Genomic DNA, 13,478 nt, shown 5'->3' on the forward strand with positions numbered 1-13,478 from the left:
CTCTGGGACACCTGATATTGGCTGCTGTCGGTAGACAAGATACTGGGCTAGATGGGCCTTTGGTCTGACCCAGTATGGCCGTTCTTATATCTTAGTTATACAATTAGCATGTGAACTGGCTGCCAGCTCTTGAGTTTTACATGGGAAAATATAAAGTTCTGAAAGGCACTAGTTTGAATTGATGAGGATTTGATGCTGAGTTGACAAGCTTAGAACTGGAATGTGGAAGAATATGTTACTTAAATTCTTCCCACCTTGCTGCACATGATCTGCTGGATACATTTGATTATCAGGCTGTAAATTAGAATTGTTTGATACGTTTATAATTGTAATGATAAGTAAAATGTCATTTAGTGTTTTCAGTTTGCAAATAAATTTAAATACCACACAAATGCATATCACATCTTGTTCTCTTTTGTTGCACTAGGGAGGATGGGCACTTCTTCAGAACTGCCACCTGGGGCTTGACTTTTTGGATGAGCTGATGGACACTATTATAGAAACTGAGACTGTCCATGAGAACTTTCGCTTGTGGATGACCACTGAGGTTCACCGGCAGTTCCCCATTACCCTTCTTCAAATGTCCATTAAATTCACCAATGAACCTCCACAGGGGCTCAAAGCTAGTCTGAAGAGAACATATGGTGGTGAGTGAAAAAAATCAGTAGGGAATAAAATATAATTTTAGCGGTACACAATTAAATAGGTCCTTCCTTCCTTCCAGCCCCACTTATGTTACCATGTGATCATGTTGCAATTCTTGATAGAATCAGGATGAAATGTTGGACACTACCTGCAGACCTTATCCGTTCAAACTGATAACAAGAAGAATTGTGCATGTGGATTCCAGGGCATAACTTGGCCCTAAGATGAAGCCAGATGAAAAGAAAATTGAGAGAAATTGGAGAGCTGCTGAACTCATCTGATATAAAAACAGGAATTTTTTTCCCACAAATTATAACCTCCAGTGTCTTGCTTAAAATGCTTTTTAACACATAATTTAATAATGGAACACCCTTGCACTTTTTATGATGAAACGCCATATGCTGATTTTATCATGCTAGAGCGATGATTTTTCTGTGCTTTTCTGGGAACTAAAAAGTTGTATTTCCTGTCCTCAAAGGAAATATTTGTTGTTGATACGATAAATGCACCAGATGTGCACTGTAGTGTGTGCATTTATATTTCTGAACTTTATGCTAACTTGTGCTACCTAAAAAGAGGTAGCATACTTTCTCTAGACTAGAGTGCTTTGTGATATAGTAAATGCATCTCTGGAGAGATTCAAAGCTAACTAAGTACCACAGGGAGGGGTATTTTAGTAATAGATCATACTGAAACTAAAATGCTGGTAGTTTATGGCTTGTGATGTCCACTTTTTTCCAACAGGTGTGAACCAAGATCTCCTGGATGTCAGTAACATGGTGCAATGGAAACCAATGTTATACGCTGTTGGTTTCCTGCACTCCACAGTTCAAGAAAGACGCAAATTTGGACCACTGGGTTGGAACATCCCCTATGAGTTTAACCAGGCTGACTTTAATGCCACTGTGCAGTTCATCCAGAATCATTTAGATGACATGGACATCAAGAAGGTACTTAATTCAATAGTTTGGGTAACTGGAATATTATGGATGGTCCCAAACAACTGAAATACAAATATGAATGCTAGATTTTAAAAAGCTTGTTCCTTTAACTCTAGATATATTGAGTGCCCACAGCGTTGAAAACACTTGTCTACATATGTTGAAATATAAATACAACTGCTCAGTGGGGGATAACATTTTAAATCCAGTTTTTAACCATGTGTATGTTTTCCAGTTATGCTTGCGGTGGCTATTTTTTAATTAATCCAAATATATATATATGCAAAAAAAGGGGAGCTGTAAACTGCAGCAATATTTGGAGCCTAGTAGGCTTGCCCCAGTTGCAAGCCTCACTGTAGAAAGTGACTAACAATTCACAAAATGTTAAAATAACCTGTAACAATAAATGTTGGTGGTGGTGGGGGGGGGAGTGCACAGGGGAAACAGACTGAATTAGTCCAAACAAAAAGGCTTAATGATATAACCCAAGGACTGTGAGATCGTATTTGCTAAAGAAGGAAAGTGTGGGACCAGAAATCAGTGACTCAAAATTGGTGTGTTGGAAAACAGATGTAATTGGTGGACAAAGTAATGAGGGGAAGAGCTAGTCCACCCATTTGTCTCCTTTTGGGGTCCTCAGAAAGACTTGGGGGGAGGGCAGGAAATTAACAGACTATGGCTGACTGAAAGACTGACAAACAGGAAGGAGCGAGCGTTATCATTATGGCTTCCATCCCCTTTATCTCCTGGAACCCCAGAGTCCACCATGACACTCTTGGGCCTTTGTCATCCTAATCCTGAGATGTCCTGACCAGACCAAGCCAGAGTGAGAGACCCAGATGACACTGTTGGCTCCAACTAAACCCCAAACACCGCTGGGGATATGAGACTTTCTCACCCCCTCCTGGTGCATCCTTTTCCTTCCCCACCTTAATTCTTCTCTTTCCTATTTCTCTCCTATTGCCTTCTGTCTGAAAAGAGTCTGGCTTAGCTGGCTAAGACTATATATTTTACAACACTGCTGCAAGCCTGTGAGCAGAGAGGCAGCTAAAAACAATGCCCAAAGCAACCTGATGCTAGTGTAAGTTTGTCAGGTCCCAGAATGGCTGATAAGACCAAGTGTGATGTCTGTGTTTTTCCAGCAGTGAGGTTGCAAGTGAGAGTCAACCCCAAAAATAGAAACCGATTTATTTTGCTATTCTTTTCTTTTCCCTTTTGCATGTGCTTTTTTCGTTTTGTCTTCAAGAAAAAGGGATCAGACTTTACCAGCAGCAATAAGAGATCCAGGCTATTTTAGCTAACTTCTCATTTCCCTAAATAGGAGAGAGACTGGGAATGGTTGGGTTATTACACTAATTGAATCTATTTCCCTATGTTAAGTTCTCCTCACACCTTCTATGGGTCATCTCAATTATCACTTCAAAGGTTTTTTTTCTCCTGCTGATGATAGTTCATCTCAATTGATTGGACTCTTCCAGTTGGTATGCGTACTTCCACCTTTTCATGTTCTCTGTATGTATAAATATCTTCTGTCTGTGTGTTCCATTCTATGCATCCGAAGAAGTGAGCTGTAGCCCACGAAAGCTTATGGTGAAATAAATTTGTTAGTCTCTAAGGTGCCACAAGTACTCCTGTTCTAAATAGGACAGTTATTACCATCTTTAATACCATCTAAAGGACTGTCAAATTGTCCTTTTAAAAACTTTCCATAGCTTAAAGGACCAAGGTATGTTGTAAAAATGAAAACCTTATTTAATACTTTACATAGAAAATGCCTTAACTGTCTTTTTTCCCCTTCTTTTCTAAATATTTAAAGGGTTAAAAAGATTTCTAATGGTTTGTTTGCCAGAGTACTAAGCAGGCTGAGGCCTCTGTATACCAAATACTGAAGCTTGTTTAAGACTGCTTGATGTTGGACAGTGACTGCGTTATGCTATCACCTTTGACTTTTTGGACACCTATATTCCATCGAAATTAATACAGCCAAACACACCATGACATAGAGTTTATTGTGAGATAGTGTTAAATGGCTAAAAGTTGTTTTTTGTATTTCAGAATGATGTTGTGTTTTATAACAAATGTTTTAATATTATAGTTCAATTATGTGTGATTTAATGGAATTAGCACTTGCTTTTTGACCTTGTCTTCATAAATCAGTGCTTCTCATAAAGCAGGATCCATGCCCATGCCAATTTTGGGGAACGGGTTGGATGGCAAGCTGTACATGTGCATCTGTGAGGAGAGTATCACATTTAGGAAAATGTTGTTTGAAATTTGTTGGTACTAATTTTGTGAAAGTTAAAGATGCTGATGAATTTTCTGAAACCCAATGCATCCCCTGCCTAAAAACTAAATACAGTGGGACATCAGAGCAGCAGTTAGGAGTCCACAGAGATAATCCTAATTATTGCTGCACTGCAGTGGTGGTGGATTTTGTTTAAATGACCTAAGCAGAAAGCATATTACTACTGACCAGCTATTCCATGCTTCTGTGGCCCTTCTGTGACACTGTGGCAGCAAAAAGGGACTGTAAAGTTGGCTTAACTAGACTCCTGAAGATGTCTCTGGATGGGAGAATCCAAAACAGTGTAGTGAACCATAGTTGCTTCTCTGGCAAAGCTCATTGTCATCTCCATTGTAAATGGCATTTAGGGGCATGGTTGGAGTGAAGCTGTGCCAGAGGTATCCCAGCTGTCAGAACAGCCCCTTGTTACTTAAGCCACTACAAGTTGTGTGAGGATTGAGCAGACCTCAAGATCAGGGGAACACAAGGGTGGTGTAAAGTCAATTTCGCCCTCAAGAGGGTCAGATGATCTGGGCCTATATACAATACTGTATGTATACAGACACACGAAGATGTTAACAGAGCTCTGCATGAAATTCAGGGAGGTTTAGCCACAATTAATGTTTGTATGTTGTTTTAGGGTGTCTCCTGGAATACTGTTCGCTACATGGTAGGCGAAATCCAGTATGGAGGTCGAGTGACTGATGACTATGACAAAAGACTGCTGAACACATTTGCTAAGGTCTGGTTCAGTGAAAACATGTTCAGTCAAGACTTCTGCTTTTACAAAGGGTACAGCATACCCAAATGTACCACAGTGGATCAGTACCTTCAGTACATACAGGTCTGTACAGTACCAAGCTCTTACCAAGTGAAAACAATACTAATAAACACTCATCCAAGTTCTTTCTACCCTTCAGCATCTTCCTTTAGTTTCAGTCTGCTAGACAGATTTTTCTCCTGTCTGCATACTTGCCTAAATATCTGCTAGTGAAGGACTTATAATGCTGTTCCAGTAGCCTACACTTTATTTTCCCTTTTATCTCCCTTGAGAGAAGTACCACCTAGAGAGACCATTAACAGTAACAGGAAACTTGGAAATGGCAGAGATGCTTAATGACTTCTTTGTTTTGGTCTTCACTGAGAAGTCTGAAGGAATGCCTAACATAGGGAATGCTAATGGGAAGTGGGTAGGTTTAGAAGATAAAATAAAAAAAGAACAAGTTAAAAATCTCTTAGAAAAGTTAGATGCCTGCAAGTCACCAGGGCCTGATGAAATGCATCCTAGAATACTCAAGGAGCTAATAGAGGAGGTATCTGAACCTCTGGCTATTATCTTTGGAAAATCATGGGAGACGGGAGAGATTCCAGAAGACTGGAAAAGGGCAAATATAGTGCCCATCTATAAAAAGGGAAATAAAAACAACCCAGGAAACTACAGACCAGTTAGTTTAACTTCTGTGCCAGGGAAGATAATGGAGTGTAGACGGGTCGGACTCACCCCTGCGGCGCCTCCTGCTGGTGACTCTGGGAATTAGCTCTATTTCCAGCACGGGAGCGCCCTCTGCAGGCTGGTGATCCGCCTGTCTTCTGGCCCCCCGTGTCCCTCCCTGGACCCGGTGCCCTTTTACATGGGGTGCTGCCCCCTAGCAGTAACCCCTTTCTCTCTGAGTTTCCCCTCCTCAGGGAACACCCTCCTTCTATCCCTACCTTGCCTCAGTATATGGCTACTGCCAGTCATTGTCTAGCCCCACATTCTGGGGCAGACTGCAGTATCAGCCAACTCATCACTGGAGGTTTTGGACCTGCTGCTTTGGCCTACACCTGGGCTGCCCTCTGCAACCCCCAGTATCTGTTAGCCCTCTGCTAGGCCGCAGCCTGGGGCTTTCCAGGCTGGAGCTCCCCAGCTCCTCAGCCTTTCCCCAGCCCTGCTTCACTCAGGTATCCAGCCTCAAGCTCCCTGCAGCTAGGCCCTTCTCTCTCTGAAGGCAGAGAGAGACTGCCTGTGCGTCTGGCTTCCCTGGCCTTTTATAGGGGCCAGCTGTGGCCTGATTGGGGTGTGGCCCAGCTGCAGCCACTTCCCCAATCAGCCCAGCTTTTAGAGCCACCGCTCTCAAGCCCTGCCAAGCCACTTTTAAACCCCTCCGGGCAGGAGCAGGGGTTCACCCTGCTACATGGAGCAAGTAATTAAGGAAACCATCTGCAAACACTTGGAAGGTGGTAAGATGATAGGGAATAGCCAGCATGGATTTGTAAAGAACAAATCATGTCAAGCCAATCTGATAGCTTTCTTTGATAGGATAACGAGTCTTGTGGATAAGGGAGAAGCGGTGGATGTGGTATACCTAGACTTTAGTAAGGCATTTGATACGGTCTCGCATGGTATTCTTATCAATGAACTAGGCAAATACAATTTAGATGGGGCTACTATAAGGTGGGTGCATAACTGGCTGGATAACCATACTCAGAGAGTAGTTATTAATGGTTCCCAATCCTGCTGGAAAGGTATAACAAGTGGGGTTCCGCGGGGGTCTGTTTTGGGACCGGCTCTGTTCAATATCTTCATCAACGACTTAGATGTTGGCATAGAAAGTACGCTTATTAAGTTTGCAGATGATACTGAACTGGGAGGGATTGCAACTGCTTTGGAGGACAGGGTCATAATTCAAAATGATCTGGACAAATTGGAGAAATGGTCTGAGGTAAACCGGATTAAGTTTAACAAAGACAAATGCAAAGTGCTCCACTTAGGAAGGAACAATCAGTTTCACACATAGAGAATGGGAAGAGACTGTCTAGGAAGGAGTACGGCAGAAAGGGATCTACGGGTTATAGTGGACCACAAGCTAAATATGAGTCAACAGTGTGATGCTGTTGCAAAAAAAGCAAACGTGATTCTGGGATGCATTAACAGGTGTGTTGTGAGCAAGACACGAGAAGTCATTCTTCCGCTCTACTCTGCGCTGGTTAGGCCTCAACTGGAGTATTGTGTCCAGTTCTGGGCACCGCATTTCAAGAAAGATGTGGAGAAATTGGAGAGGGTCCAGAGAAGAGCAACAAGAATGATTAAAGGTCTAGAGAACATGACCTATGAAGGAAGGCTGAAAGAATTGGGTTTGTTTAGTTTGGAAAAGAGAAGACTGAGAGGGGACATGATAGCAGTTTTCAGGTATCTAAAAGGGTGTCATCAGGAGGAGGGAGAAAACTTGTTCACCTTAGCCTCTAATGATAGAACAAGAAGCAATGGGCTTAAACTGCAGCAAGGGAGGTTTAGGTTGGACATTAGGAAAAAGTTCCTAACTGTCAGGGTGGTTAAACACTGGAATAAATTGCCTAGGGAGGTTGTGGAATCTCCATCTCTGGAGATATTTAAGAGTAGGTTAGATAAATGTCTATCAGGGATGGTGTAGACAGTATTTGGTCCTGCCATGAGGGCAGGGGACTGGACTCGATGACCTCTTGAGGTCCCTTTCAGTCCTAGAGTCTATGAATTATCAAAGGAGAAATGGAGAATGGGAGTCCAGGCTCTTGGCCCTACCTCACAGGAAATGTTAGGGGAGTCTGAAGTGGAAAATGACTACTCACACATAGGGGGATGTTGCATACTAAGGCCTGGTCTACACTGGGGCGGGGATCGATCTAAGTTACGCAACTTCAGCTATGTGAATAACGTAGCTGAAGTCGATGTACTTAAATTGACTTACTGTGGTGTCTTCACCGCAGTGAATCGACTGCTGCTGCTCCCCCATCGACTCTGCCTGCGCCTCTCGCTGAGCTGGAGTACAGGAGTCGACAGGAGAGCGCTCGGGGTCTAGACGCGATAAATCGACCCCCGCTGGATTGTGTAGACGTACCCTAAGTGGTTGCAGTCAGCAGGGTTTGTGCTTCAGTGCTAGGTTTTGGGAAGCACTGGATTCTTTGCATTGAAGGCTGCTATATGAGCATCACAGGATGACAAAATTAGGAAAATAAAGCTTTTTTATTTTATAGGGTAGTAACTGCTTTTATTCCTCTGGCTTTTTTACAGCTGGTATTTATGAGTTTTACCTCCAATTACAATTCTGTGTGTTTGATCATCTAGACCCTGCCTGCTTATGACACTCCTGAGGTATTTGGGCTGCATCCCAATGCTGATATCACTTACCAAAGCAAGCTTGCCAAGGATGTGTTGGATACTATCCTCAGTATTCAACCTAAAGACAGTTCCAGTGGAGGAGGCGAGACTAGAGAGGCGGTGGTAGCTAGATTGGCTGATGATATGTTGGAGAAGCTTCCTGATGATTATGCACCTTTTGAAGTGAGTTCATGAAATCCTGTCAGAAATGACATCTGCTCTGTCTTGCCTTATGTATGTGCAAAAAAACACAGAAAAGTCCCATATAATCTTCTTAAAAAGCTTTAGTGAATCAATTTACACTGATAAATGCTTTAAAAATATATACTGAGGAAGCCTGAATGGGATGTAAATGTTCATAGTGAGGTTGCTAAAATTGTACTGATGGGCATTATTGCTTTGCTAAAAATTAAATCACTTGTTGATTTTCCGTTTACACTGAGGGAGGTCAGCAGTTTTCATCAGCTAAACTAGATAACATTGTGAGAGAGAACTTGTGCTCTGTAAATTAAAATTCCTAAATTTTGTTACTTTGCAGTTCAGCATAGAAACTGCAGATACTTGTAGTAATTTGTTTTCATATATTACAGTGTTTCTTTACAATGGAGTGAATGGCTCACGGGATTGACAATGGTGTGGATGTGGGTGTGAAAGAGTGAAATATATAGTGTGTGTGTGTGTGTGTGTGTGTGTGTGTGTGTGTAACGTTTTCATCTTGCCTTCACTGGTTCAAACCCAGTGAAGTTAACTACTGACTCAGCAACACTGCTTAGCCCAATTGCGGTGAGTTTGGTTTCAGTTATAGTTGCAATAGACACTTTCCCACATTGTGCAGAGGAAACACTGCCACTGACTTACCCTCCCCTAGCTAGCATCCAGGGGAAACAGAATGGAGAGTTTAGGAGGGGAGAGTGAACAGACAGGACCATAGTGGCATGTGGCTAGATGCACAAGCTGCACAGTCAGTGTACATGTGCACGTGTGCACACTCCTGTTTGTCTGGCTTTGGCCCAGTTCTTGACAAATACAGTTATTCCCTTGTCCATTATCTTACTTGTGCTGTGTTCCATCAGGTATGATGTAAGCATCATCTCACAGTAGTTAACACCAATGATGACAAACCCAACAGAAATGAGGAGCCACCTGTTCTAATTTGAACTGCTGAGCCAGTGACCTCTCGCAGGTCTGTGTCTTGGCATGAGCTCGGCACACTGAAATTTCTGAGCTAATGACCTCACAGAAGCCTGAGCGCTATCACCGCAGCAAGCCATAGAAGATAAGTTAGGAAACTTTTCCGAAGCTTGAGACTTGATATCCAATCAGAGCAGCACTTTTGAGCTCACAAGACTTGTGCCTTTTGTTATCCCCGTCAGCAAGTTTGTAGTGCTTAGGCTGAGGTTTCACAAGTTTTTAAGCTTTCACACAAGCCCAAAAGCTAGAGGTGCTCAACCAGTAACCTCAGAGAGGGCTGTCACCCATCCCAGCAAGGTAGGAGGAGAACTTAGCCAGTAACCTTAAAAAGCCCTGTGTCACCACATAGACTCAAATGGTTAAATTGCTGAACTAGTGAGTTTACAAAGCCTTGTCTCTTGTAATCTTTCTCAGGAAACTAAAGGTGTCAAACTAGACATCTCACAAGTCTGACCCTTATTATCAGCCCAATAAGTTCGAGAGGCTGAGCAGGGTTTAAAGGGACAGTGTGGACAAGTGCAGTACTCCTTCCTCTGATAACACCTTCACTCCCTCTGTTGGGCATTGGAGAACTCATCTCTGCCAGAGCTGCTGTTCTTCCTGCTGTTCTTTGGTCATAAGAACATAAGAAAGGCCGTACCGGGTCAGACCAAAGGTCCATCTAGCCCAGTATCTGTCTAACGACAGTGGCCAATGCCAGGTGCCCCAGAGGGAGTGAACCTAACAGGCAATGATCAAGTGATCTCTCTCCTGCCATCCATCTCCATCCTCTGACGAACAGAGGCTAGGGACACCATTCTTACCCATCCTGGCTAATAGCCATTTATGGACTTAGCCACCATGAATTTATTCAGTTCTCTTTTAAACGCTGTTATAGTCCTAGCCTTCACAACCTCCTCAGGTAAGGAGTTCCACAAGTTGACTGTTTGCTGTGTGAAGAACTTCCTTTTATTTGTTTTAAACCTGCTGCCTATTAATTTCATTTGGTGACCCCCTAGTTCTTGTATTATGGGAATAAGTAAATAACTTTTCCTTATCCACTTTCTCCACATCACTCATGATTTTATATACCTCTATCATATCCCCCCTTAGTCTCCTCTTTTCCAAGCTGAAGAGTCCTAGCCTCTTTAATCTTTCCTCGTATGGGATCCTCTCCAAACCCCTAATCATTTTAGTTGCCCTTTTCTGAACCTTTTCTAGTGCTAGAATATCTTTTTTGAGGTGAGGAGACCACATCTGTACACAGTATTCGAGATGGGGGCGTACCATGGATTTATATAAGGGCAATAATATATTCTCAGTCTTATTCTCTATCCCCTTTTTAATGATTCCTAACATCCTGTTTGCTTTTTTGACCGCCTCTGCACACTGCGTGGACATCTTCAGAGCTATCCACGATGACTCCAAGATCTTTTTCCTGACTCGTTGTAGCTAAATTAGCCCCCATCATATTGTATGTATAGTTGGGGCTATTTTTTCCAATGTGCATTACTTTACATTTATCCACATTACATTTCATTTGCCATTTTGTTGCCCAATCACTTAGTTTTGTGAGATCTTTTTGAAGTTCTTCACAATCTGCTTTGGTCTTAACTATCTTGGGTAGTTTAGTATCATCTGCAAACTTTGCCACCTCACTGTTTACCCCTTTCTCCAGATCATTTATGAATCAAACTAGCTCAGCTCAGCTTCTACTTTAGCACTACTGTGTGCCTATGTGTTGGGTGTTCATGCTACTGTTTCAGCCGCTTCTTTACTTTTACCCTGAATGAAAGACAAAAGCTGTGCTCAAAGCTTCCTCATCAATGGGAGGTGAAATTAGGACTCAGGAGGTGAATTGTATCAGGATGTGCACACTGCCCTGAAGGGTCATTATCAGGTTCATTTAAGAACAATTTTCCTTAACTATGTTATAACTACCACCACAGAAGATATAAAATGAAGCTTAAAAATAATTAAATTTTCACTCTTCATGCTGATTTCTCATTTTGGCTTCTGCATCTTTTCATGATAACTTTGTAGAACTTATTTGTATTAGAATATGAGATTAATAGTGTGATCTCCTTTGACCCAAGTGGCTGGTCAAACTTTGTGGCCCTGTGTCTTGTTTCTCCATAGACAGAAAAAATAGTGATAGAATCAGGTATTTTCTTTGATGCAGTATTGTTTATTTGCAAAGATGATATATCGAGTCTTCTTTCCCTGAACACAGAAAGGAAAAAAAAAGCAGGAGACAGTTCTTTTGATCACTGTTCCAAATCTGCCTTTCCAGCCAGCATGCGTGTCCGACAAGTTTCCTCGCTTAGCTTCCTCCCAGGGTAAAGTTATGAGTGCTTCTGTTATGGTCTACTTGGCTTCCTAGCAGCCTCTCTCTCTCTCTACTTTAGCACTACCATGTGCCTATGTTTTGAGTGTTCATGCTACTGTTTCAGCCTCTTCTTTCTGTATACCCTGAATGAAAGACAGAAGCTATGCTCAAACTTTAACAACAAGGTTTAATCCAATCCACAACAATACTATTAGAGCAGAAGGGTACAGTTTTTGTGGAAAGCAGCACGGGAATTTGATCTCTTCCTTAAGTTCTCAAACTAGAGTCAGGTTTTGGTGCATAGTTGCTCCCTGGGAACAGGGCATTGGTATTCACGCTGAGATCTCTGAAAGAGGGAATTGTCTACAAGTTGCCGTGATGCCTTCTATTTCAGGGCTGGTGTGTAGAGTGTACATAAATTATGGCAGGAATATTCCTGGACTCCACATCACTGATGTCTCTTCCAATGGAGAGCTGACCAACAAGGGTCTTGTGATCTGCTACTGCTTGGGTCAGGGGTGACAATACCTACCTAGCTGATTGCCCTTACTTATAACCGTCTAATGAAAACGATCATGTATTGGTATCTAACTTTTCCATAAAGTGAACTTTCTCTTGATTTAGCTATAAGAATCTGCTTTTGTTTGGCTTTCTCTTGACAGGTAAAGGAAAGGCTGCAGAAGATGGGACCGTTCCAGCCTATGAACATCTTCTTGAGACAGGAGATAGACAGAATGCAGAGGGTTATCACCTTAGTGCGAAGCACTCTGACTGATCTCAAACTTGCCATTGATGGGACCATCATCATGAGTGAAAATCTGAGGGATGCTTTGGATTGCATGTATGATGCAAGAATTCCTGCCCTTTGGGAAAAGGTTGGTGTTAAACTGTTTAGAGTCCTCTGTCAATGTTGCATTTTAAAGACTAAAAAAATTACATACTCAGATTATTAATAATCATTAATATCCAATATGTTAATATACTTTAATTTCAAAAGGGTTAATGTATTTTATTCAACCCCTTTTTGAAAATATAACCCTGAAATGAAGTGCTAGATCTCAGTGATAATGTGAAGTCATGGTTGTGACTGCATTATCAAATTTGAGAGAGCGCTTATAGCTGAAGAGTGGAGTTATGGGATTGTGCAGGGTGTAAAATAGGGCAGAATCTGATCATATATCCCCCTTCTTTGCCCTCTTTCTGACTTACTTTAAAAACTCCTTTTTGTCTAAAACTTCTCATACGTAGTTGGCCAGAGAAGAAATATTTTTTCTGAAGTATTATGTAAACTGTAGAAGGGCTGGCCATGCCATCTCAGGTAAGATTGAGTTCCATTTTGTATTTAAAGCAGAGATTAATCCTCTTAGGTATGAAAAATACCATGTATCATGACAGCACTTTTTGGGTACAGAATGCATCTTCTGAGAATTTATAAATCTATTAATTTGAGTTTCAATTTTGGATCCATTAAGAAAATCAGTGTGTGTCCTTTTTATCTTATTGTCTAGAAGCTCAGGACAAATACAAACGATATCTGGGCAAATAGCTGTTTAGCTTGCCTAAAATTAGATGATACATCAGATAATTTGCCTGCACAGCATGTGAACAGCTCATTGTATTTTGATCCAGGTGGTTATGTAATATTTGGGTCTTGAGAGTTGTTTCAGTTAGGACCAGAAATGGATATTGGAGTCAGGTGTTTCATCGATGCAATTTTGTTTATTTACAAAGAATGTAGATATACTCATGTTTCCTTGATAACAGTAGGAACACAACAGGAGACAGTTTCTTTTTCGCCAGACAAAAGACTATATATTTACACACACACACACACACACACACACACACACACACACACACACACACACTTGAATACTGTACACTGCAATGATGATTGTGAAGCTTGGTTGAGGTGGTGAAGTCAGAGGGTGGGATATTTGCCAGAGAATGTCTTACTCCTAAATGATGAACTAACACTTGGCTGAGCCCTCAAGG

General features: G+C 41.8%; 1 protein-coding gene across 1 annotated transcript in view; it reads left to right on the forward strand.

Annotated features, from left to right (window-relative positions):
* Nucleotides 1–13,478, forward strand: part of DNAH5 (dynein axonemal heavy chain 5) — a 263,441-nt gene that overhangs the window by 234,052 nt on the left and 15,911 nt on the right. The window contains exons 72-76 of the mRNA XM_045006969.1: nucleotides 428–647; nucleotides 1,390–1,595; nucleotides 4,511–4,714; nucleotides 7,952–8,167; nucleotides 12,146–12,358. Coding sequence (XP_044862904.1) covers nucleotides 428–647; nucleotides 1,390–1,595; nucleotides 4,511–4,714; nucleotides 7,952–8,167; nucleotides 12,146–12,358 — 1,059 coding nt within the window. The remainder of the gene's footprint in view (nucleotides 1–427; nucleotides 648–1,389; nucleotides 1,596–4,510; nucleotides 4,715–7,951; nucleotides 8,168–12,145; nucleotides 12,359–13,478) is intronic.

The sequence above is a fragment of the Mauremys mutica genome, chromosome 2 (assembly GCF_020497125.1).
Source record: "Mauremys mutica isolate MM-2020 ecotype Southern chromosome 2, ASM2049712v1, whole genome shotgun sequence".
Classification (NCBI taxonomy): Eukaryota; Metazoa; Chordata; order Testudines; family Geoemydidae; genus Mauremys; species Mauremys mutica.